Source organism: Setaria viridis, chromosome 6, assembly GCF_005286985.2.
Source record: "Setaria viridis chromosome 6, Setaria_viridis_v4.0, whole genome shotgun sequence".
Taxonomy (NCBI): domain Eukaryota; kingdom Viridiplantae; phylum Streptophyta; class Magnoliopsida; order Poales; family Poaceae; genus Setaria; species Setaria viridis.
In genome coordinates, this window is record NC_048268.2 from 15,733,852 (window position 1) to 15,743,332 (window position 9,481).

At 48.3% G+C, this 9,481-nt stretch overlaps 1 protein-coding gene across 1 annotated transcript; it reads left to right on the plus strand.

The window, feature by feature from the left end:
* Positions 1 to 1,399: 1,399 nt before the first annotated feature.
* Positions 1,400 to 8,024, plus strand: LOC117861096 (uncharacterized). Its single transcript, XM_034744585.2, has 12 exons — positions 1,400 to 2,538; positions 2,633 to 2,671; positions 2,792 to 2,863; positions 2,965 to 3,030; positions 3,120 to 3,188; positions 3,300 to 3,365; positions 3,458 to 3,529; positions 3,662 to 3,764; positions 3,893 to 4,130; positions 4,255 to 4,324; positions 4,650 to 4,715; positions 7,462 to 8,024. Exons 1-12 carry the CDS (start codon positions 1,842 to 1,844, stop codon positions 7,857 to 7,859), a joined length of 1,956 nt encoding a protein of 651 aa, XP_034600476.1. The 5' UTR covers positions 1,400 to 1,841; the 3' UTR covers positions 7,860 to 8,024.
* Positions 8,025 to 9,481: the final 1,457 nt, after the last annotated feature.

The following is a 9,481-nucleotide window of genomic DNA, read 5'->3' on the forward strand; positions in this document are numbered from 1 at the left end:
CCACAGGCTCGGCGTAAGAAGCGGGGCCTAGGACAAGACCTCATGGCGTAGAGCGGCCGTGAGGGCATCCAGCAGGTCGGGGAAAGCCGGGGTGAGTGGCATGCCTCAGCCCGGCCGCTGACCTAAGCCTGCTTACCCGCTACAGGTACGGAGGCCAGCAACAGTGTCCGTCCCGTTCTCTGCCATGTGGTTGGCGAACGAGACGGAGGCACGCCCCGGTGTAGACCACACCGCACGTAAGCACTCCATGCCGCACAGGGGCTGTCACGCCAACCGTACGAACCCAATGCCGACGAAGGGGAACAAGACAAGAGGGTCCCACGGAAGGGACCCACACCACCATCCCGAGCTGCACCACTCCGACCACCACACGGTCCCTGACCTCTGAGGTCAGGAGACCCCTTCTTTTATATTTAATGTTAGACAAAAGTTCAATATGCGCCAAATATAAAAGGAGTATATAAAATATCTCATTAAGAGTAGGAACAATGGTGCGCATGTCGTGAAAAGTTGCCGAATATAACAAAAACGTGCACATGCAACCTTAGTATTGTAGTTACTTTTTTTAGAACTCACAAACTCTATCTTATACTCCGTGCATTTCAAATTGTAGGTTATTTTGATTTTTCTAGATTCATAGATATTTGTATGACATACATTATATTTAAGTGCATACAATCATCTATGTACCTATAAAAGTTAAAAAGATCTACGATTTAGCACGGATGGAGTACTACTGCTTGTAATGCCTGTTTCCATAGAATTTTGTAGGAGTTATGCTGATTTGTTGAAGCGGAGGGACAACCATGGCGAGCATGCCATGCCATACCACCTCTGTACCAAATATAACAAAACGTGCACATGCAACGCATAATATCTGCCGACTCAACCGTACGCGCAGAACGGCGTATCCTGACGTGGCCACCGGCTGTTGGAGTGGCCATCCTGTTGGATCGGCACGGCCTGCCGGCCGCAACCGTCCGATGCGCGATAACGGATAATCTCCCGGAATCGCGCGGTCACGGGCCACCACAACACCTCCCCCACGCACGCCCGTGCGGCCGTGCGCCCGTGCCTGCATCTGCAGCGCAGGCCGATCCGATCCTCCCCGATGGAAGGCTGGCTTGACTGGTGCCTGCCAAGCCCGGAAATTGATGCCCGCACGGGGGCACCTCCGCACTCGTTGCTCCCTGCGGCGGCGTACGTGACGGTGTCACGCGGCCAGAGCGGAATGCGCCGCACGGAAACAATCACAGCCACTTCGGCCGCCTCTCCGTCCCTCCACTTCTCTCACCTTCCCGGAGGAACCCGGACGAAGGCCGCCAGGCGCCAGCCAAGATCCCGAAGCGACACCTGCCCCTGCCCGTACCCGGCACTCTGCCCCTGCCCCTACCCGGCACCACCACCCCACCAGACCAGAGGTCCATAGCAGAGGAGCCAGCGCTCCGCTTCCACTCTGTATTGCCCTCTGCTCACAGCTCACCATACCCACCAGTCCCCCACACCAAAAAGCCATCCTCCTGACCTCCTCCCTCCTCCGATCCAACCCCACCCTCGTCCACCAACACAGAAAAGAAAAGGGAAAGGAACCTCAGATTCACAACGGTAAAGCCTGCAGCACACTGCTCCTCGCAGCCCACCTCGAAAGCACGCACAGAGAGACGGCGCTCTGCGCTTGAGTGCGGCACAAGCCAGGAGCAGAGCAGGGAAGGAATTTCCGAAGGGGACATCCCGCAGCGCCACCAGAAGACCGCACCCGGAGGGGCAGCCTCCAAACGCAAGCAACCAAGCCCGGAGCACGACCGGCCAAGAGCGCGGAGCCGAGCCCAGCATCTACAAAAATGCAGCAGCAGGGGAGCGGCGGCGGCACGGGTAGCAGTAGTACCCCCACCGCCACCGGCGGGCGTAGGCGCGTGTCGGTGCGGGGCGCGGCCGCGGCGTCCACGGGGTCCGCATCGGTGTGGGAGACGCGGATGAGGATGGACGAGGTCAAGGGCGGCGTCAAGGTCTTCAGCGCCGGGGGCGCCGATGAGCCCGCCGACGAGGAGGGGATGCGGGTGTACCGCCGCCTGCGCCGCAACCAGAGCGAGGGCAACGCCGGCGCCGGAACGGGCGCTGCGGCCGCCGCGGCGAAGAAGCGGCGCAACTGGAAGGCGTCCGAACCGGTCACCGCGATCGGGGACCTCCGCAAGTCGCGCTCCGACGCCGCCGCCGCCGTGACTACAACGACGACGACCACCACCGCGGTGGTAGCGAGGCGGGCCGTGGCGAGGGTCACCACGCCCGAGAAGAAGGTTGCGCCCGCGGCGGCGGTCGGTGGAGGGGAGGTCAAGGAGGTGGTCGTCGTCGAGGTGCACAAGGCGGCCCCAGAGGAGGAGGAAGCCAAGGGCGTTTCGGAGGAACCAGTGGAGGAGGAGCTGGACGACGGCGTCGACGAATTGGACGACGAGGAGTTGGAGACGGAGGAGGAGGAGGAGAAGGAGATGCTGGATCAGGATCACATGGCCATCGACGACGACGAAACTGCTCTGCACCAAGGCAAGGAATCCGTAGCTGCTCCCCATTGTCCTTGCCAGATTCGTCTCTCGATGAACTAATGTGACTGTGCTCCTCGATTGGTGCCGTGTTGCAGTGGACGACGACGACCAAGACCTCGAGCCACCGACAAAAGGTGAGACGAAGTTTCAGAAAAAAGCTTTTCCCATTTTTCCCTCTACATTTTTTTTTCACTTGCAGATTGCTATTCCTGTCTTCCAATGGCATCACTCCTTGTCCCCTTCTGTTAATGTAGCAAGGATTAAGCCGACGCTGTCGGTGGAAGATGAGAGAGCTGCTAACCCAGAGCCAGTGAAGCCGCCTCCAGGTGAATTTCAGTTCTTCGGCCACTCACCCCTTTTTTTCGCTTATTTTGGAGTCAGTGAAATTGTCAGTTCGATTTCATCTTCCTGTTCTTTGATGGTCCAGAGAAAAAATTAGCCTCGGCGATCGATCTCCGAGCGATCAACCCGGAGTCTATGACCCCTCCTTCAGGTGAATTCCTCTTCAGATGCGAAACTCATTCTGATTCACACCGATCTTTGTCTCATGCCACCTATTGCTCCGATCCTCCCCAAATGCAGTGGAGAAGAAGACGACACCCATTGTAGTTCACCGCATGACTAACTTCGAGACGGCAAAACCTTCTCCAGGTAACTGTGATTTTTTTTAAAAAATCAGAGAATATAATATCAGTCCAGTTATAATTTGAGCGGTTCCCTAATTCCTTTTAATTTCAATTATGCACTTTCTGACTTATTCAGAGAAGAAATCTTTGCCGGCGATTGCTCGCCGGATTCCGAAGCAAGAGCCTGTCAGCACTCCTCCAGGTGAGTAGCATTTCCTGTTTTGTTCTTTAGTTCTTTGATCTTCTTGTTCCAACATTTTTGTTAATTAATGGAATTTATCTATGGTCTTGAAGTTGAAGAGTATGAGGAAATTCAGGGCAGACCATCTCAGCCCAGCAGAAGCCATGAAAGAATGCAAAATATTGGTAACGCTTACTCTATGCCAACCGATTTGATAGATTTTTTCCCTCTCAAGAGCATAACCAATTCGATAGGCTTGTTTAACAAAATCAGGCGCTGATGGTTCATCTCTCTCTTTTCTGCCCCTTGTTTTGCAGTGAATTTGGTGATGTGGAGAGACGTGTCAAAGTCTGCACTGGTGTTTGGATTAGGGACTTTCTTGCTGATTTCCTCCTCTTACGCCAAAGACCTAAATTTCAAGTAATCCCTGTTTACTGCGATGTTATTCTGAAGTTATCAGAATCTAAAAGACTGCACAGTAAAGAGTGACAAGCTGACAGCAGCAGCAGCCACCTAACCTTCTCTGTCAAATTTCTGAATTTCTGCAGCACAATCACAGCAGCTTCATATGCCGGTCTAATCTACCTTGGCCTCCGGTTCCTGCGCAATTCCATAATGAACAGAGGTGAAACTGTGGAGTGTGATGATGAGAGAGACGAGGAGAGGTGCTACCTAGTTGGGGAAGAGGAGGCCATCTGGCTGCTTAGGCTGGTGCTGCCATACATCAATGAGGTGCTCCTAAATCTGAGGTGTCTCTTCTCTGGCGAACCTGCCACCACCATGAAGGTAAAACCCAATTCCTCTGAATAATAGGCAAAAAACACTGTACCTGCTGGAAGGTAGTATCTGGCATAGATTGGACATCTCTGGATTTGTACTGACAAGGGGACACATGTGCTCTGGTCTGCAGCTGGCATTGCTACTGTTTGCGATGGCCCGGTGTGGCAACTTTGTCACCCTCTGGACCCTGGCCAAACTGGGTAAGTACCTTGGAGCAAACAATACATGCATCACCATCTGTGAACTTCTTTAACTCTCACCCCAGTAAATTCTGAGAGCCTATTTTTGTTTCTTCATTTCAACAAGAAACAAAAATGAAAAAGCTTCTGAACTCAGAACTCACAGCCATGGGGATTTCATGAACATTTCGTAGGAAGCAGTTTACAGTTAGGATGCAGTAACTTTAACCGTAGGAATGCATGTTGGGACCAGGAGCATCAGCAACTTTACATGTACAGCTAAAGGTGCATGGAGAACCACTGCAGTCACTGACTTTTTGTGCCTTTGGTCTGCTTGTGTGTGCAGTGTTCTTTGGGGTCTTCATCATCCCGAAGGTGTGCGCCTCTTACTCCACGCAGCTGGCACGATACGGTAAGTAAAAAAAAATACCTCCATTTTATCTTTTCACGGCAACAAACATGCCATTAACACAACTAACATACCCGAACACACAAACCCAGTCACTGATAAATGGGCCCACTAGATTTCTACTGTTGAATGGATCCGCTTGTCAGCTACTCTAACTTGAACACCCCGTTTTCGCAACCTTGGCTGCTTTGTTTGTACTAGAATTTTGGTGTTGGATCCAAGCTTTCTCCTCTATAACCGTGGTACACACTTTTTCACTTTTACTGGTCCCCCAAGGCACAAGAGCATGTGTATAGCTAGTGGCCACTGGCCCGGTAATTATGAACAAGTTACAAGGTGAACTCTGGAGTATAGGACAGAAGAATTTTGTGAATGTTAGGAGCATAGGTTTGTGGGACTGCACACATATATACATACACATTGGTAGTGCTCCAATATGGGTAGGTGGCGCTTCTGACTTCTGAGCAGTCCTTTATCTGAATGTGACTTACCCTGCTTGTTCTAGTTTATCGTATCCATTCAGCCAAAAAGTATGAATCCAAATGTAACCCAAGAGGCTGAGAGGTGTCACATGTAAATTTAAACTAGAAATTTGGAAATAGCATAGCAATATGATAAATTTAATGCTACTTCATTAGAGCATCTTTTATCCTCGTATAGGGATAATAGTATATAATGTATAAAAGAAGAATGATTTGACCTATGCTTAATGTTTACCATCTTCAAGGAGAATCATGACTTGTCTGCATTCTTCAGCCTATGTTAGCTAATAAATTAGGAGTGACAGCATAGTTAGGCCTAGGTATTCTGAGGGTAAAAGTAAATCGGTCGCTTTTTCGGATCCGAGGCCGAAGTATAATACCCCTTGTAAGTTGTAACTTTCGCGTCGGAGGAGGGGGCACGGTTATTCCCCCCTACCTTTTGCACGTGCGATGTGTCGCGTGGTCAAGGAGGGCTTGATTGTCATTTGACGCCGTGGTCCATGCCCGAACGGTATGAAGCTGATAGATGCTGTCCCTAATGGCCCACGCCTCCTTGTGTCCTTTCCTTTTCATATTCATTCATGGGGGCAAAAAGGTAAAGAGAGAATCTTTCCAAACGACTAGTGTTCATCCTCATCAGTCATCACTGGTGTCACGAAGGCTGATTAGTAACAAAACCATGTTAGTTTTGAAATTACTTTTGGGTGAATAGGACAATAGTAGCTACATGTAAAGCAAGTGCTGGGGGTCACCCTGGCCACCTTGTCCATCTTGGGGAATACATTTTAGCTGATGCTAAACAATAATTTTTTTGGCTAATATTAGTTCTAATGGTTAGGTTTACCCAAGATGTATCATCACCAAGGTATCATGTCATATAGCTTAGTAAACCTACTCTTGGACTTTTCTGCTTGGATGATAGCTTTTTGGTGCTCTCTTAGCTAGCCAGATTTCAAGAAAAACATATGGTACAAAATGTATCCTAGTCCACCAGATTATAGTACCTAATAAATTTGCAGCTTGTTTAATCTGGAATACTAGCTTGTGTCACGGGATGAAACTGCGGTGTTAAATTCTCTTTGCTAGCAAGACTATGAAAGTACTGTTCTTCTGGGATTCTTTCACCCACAGGGCATGCATGTACTGTCAGTACTGAAGCTTCCTAGCTTTATCCTTTTGCAGTTGTAGTGTAGGCACATGAATCACTCACCTGTGCAAACATATTTCATATCCTAGATCTGGTCTCCCATCCTCGCTAGCTGTCCCCTTACTGCATGTAGGGTCATCTGTTTGGTGTTTGTTTTTGCTCACCAACCCATCGGGCATTCAGTCCACACAGAAATAAACAACAATTAGGCTCGTGAGTCGTGCGTGACATACTCATTCAACTTTTGCATGTCATCTCAACAACCACACATGATCGTAGATGTCTTCTGTGTGATGTTGTTGTGCTACCATATCTCCACTTTGATTCTTTAACTGGTGCTGTTTTTTGGGCTTTAATTTGAAGCAACCTTGTGCCACCGTACCAATTAGGGCCACAACCACAACCACAACCACAACAAAGTGGTAATTAAACACCATGTGATGAAGTAGTTGATTGTGGCAAAGAATTCCTGTAATTCCGCTACATGTAGTCATCTATCAGAGTCATCACGTCTCATGATATCAGTGAGCGAAGATGTTAGATAGCTTGTCACTGTCCAAAACCTTATTTTGCATCTCGTTTGTTCCTTCCTCACGTTTCCTTCTCATTCTATTCATCCTACCATACTGTTTCATGTCAACAGCAGAATTAAACACAACATCCTTTGTTATTTTCTCCTTCAACAGAAAAATATATATGAAAATTAGGTTAAGAAAAAACAAATAATGCAGTGAACTTTATGCTTGGTTCCACGTACCCATATCTTCTCTTTTTCATGATAGCAGGGCACTAGCACTTAAACTAGACCTACTACTTTCACTTGTCCGGCAATAATCATAGTGTCTAGCTCCATGATATGATAGCACGGGCAAAACACATCACGAACCCTATTGACCACAGGCAGGAAGCAAACGGCAATCAGTTGAGCATGATTTGTCACCTCTCTTGAACATCCGTGAAGGACAGACCACAATGCCTATCCTAGTGTTGTCAGCTATTTTTCGCCCAATAAGAAGAGCAACAACCAAAGAAAAAGTTTATGGCATATATTCTTAACTTTTTGGGTTGTGATTGTGCAGTGTGTGTAGTGCTAATTTTGGATGCTTTTGATGGCGTGCAGGCAAGTTTTGGCTGGAGAGGTTCAGTGACGCCTGGGAGTCATGCTCCCACAAGAAGGCTGTCGTGGCGGCCGTCTTCACCCTCGTCTGGAACGTTTCCTCCACGGTGGCGCGCGTCTGGGCGGTCTTCATGCTGGTGGTGGCCATGAAACTGTACCAGCAGCGCATGGTGGAGTTCGGCTGGAGCAGCTCGGTGGATGGCGGTGCCATGGCAGATGATGAAGCGGCGGCGGACGAGGCGCACGGCGAAGAGCCGGCGGCGAAACCCAGCCCATCCAGGACCCAGGGTGAGGCGCAGGTGTTCGGGACGGTGGCGGCTCCGCGTTATAGACGGGCGCCGGTTTCCGGCGAGTTCGCCAGGGAGAGACTGAGGGTGAGAGGCGGCATCCAGCCGAGGTGACAGGTAGGAGTGAGATTCAGAGGCTGGCTTTGGTGGCCTGTTTTTCTAGGTTCCACCGTTGGCGATCACGTGATAGGCACCGGACCGACGTGTGGTCCGGGCGTGTTGTTTCAAGGACATTTTGCGATTGGCAGGCAATAAAAAAAAGCGTCAGGATACCGTGTATCGCTCCAGCCTCAACCAAACATTAATCTATCCCTTTGGCTTGTAGCTCCAGCCTCAACCAAACATTAATCTATCCAAGGTTTCAACCAAACCAAGTTGGAGTAACTGACACTTCGTGGGCACGTTTGAATTGATACCCAAGTTGCCGCTATCATTATTTGGAAACTCGACATTTGTTCAGAAGCTTTTTAAGTTCCGGTTCGTTTTTTATCCGATATTAATGTGAGTATTACTACCGGATCTAACAGTTAGTTCCCCAGAAGCCCGCCTGATCCCTTTAGTACTGGGTGAAGCTTACACATGGTACTAATGGCTCCACCCGGTACTAACGGGTGACCTTTAGTACCGGTTGGAACCCTCAACTGGTACTAACTTCCCTCCTATAAATCAGACGTTTTGTTCCTCCTGCCCGAGCCATTTCTTCCAGCTCAGGCTTCATCCATTCATGGCGTAATAGGGAAGGTGCTGCTAGATTTTTGACCATTTCGTGGGGATTTTACTCATTCAATATTCTAAAAGTTATAAACTTCATCCTCCCTTGATACATGGTTAGTATACTAAGTTTTATGGAGCTAGAGTAATTTGTGATTCTTAGAATAAGGTACAATGGAGAAAATTTTCATTTATATGCATGTGTTATTTAGAGCTCATATTTGTGATTTTTAGAATAAGCTACAATTTTTTGGATGCTATGTTTCGTATTAATCAAAGAAATTGATATGAGGTTAGAGGAATAATTTCATAGTTTAGTCTGTTACAAATATGAGATAAATAAATTATGGGAAAATATAATTTGTTCATATTTTTAGTCATTTGCAAATATGAGCGAGATAAATTGTGGTATATAGAGATAATAAGATGAAATAGAGGTATGTAATTAGTCATTTTTATAATAAACTATAATGGAGAAACTTTTCATTTACATGTTATGTTTGAGCTAAATAAATTGTGGGAAAAAATCCTAATTTGTTCATAATTTATTCATTTGCAAACATGAGCTAAATAAATTGTGGTACATAGATATGGCTACTGGTGCTGGAGGTAATGGCGATGGTGGGGGTGATCATCTGTCGTTGTCGAGATTAGCGGATCAAGACTACGGCAAGTAAATTTCTTTTATGCGCGTAAGGCTTCGGATGGTGGCGTGAGAGGACACGGGGTTAGACTGGTTTGGGCAGAAATAGCCCTACGTCCAGTATGAGGAGCTGCTCGTGTTACTCACGCAAGGTCTGTAGTAGAGGGTACAAACAGGTGAGAGAGGGAGCTGGTCCCAAGTCTCTTGGGTGTGCACTGATGCTCGTCGGGAGAGTATGTGGGTTCTGTTGGTTTGAGAGTCCCCCTGGTCTTGGGGCCCCTGGTTCTCCTTTTATAGCGCAAGGAGGACACAGGGGTTACAGGTGAGCCAGGTGTGTGGAGAAGTAAAAGAGATAAGCTAAGTAAAGTAAAACACAGGGGAA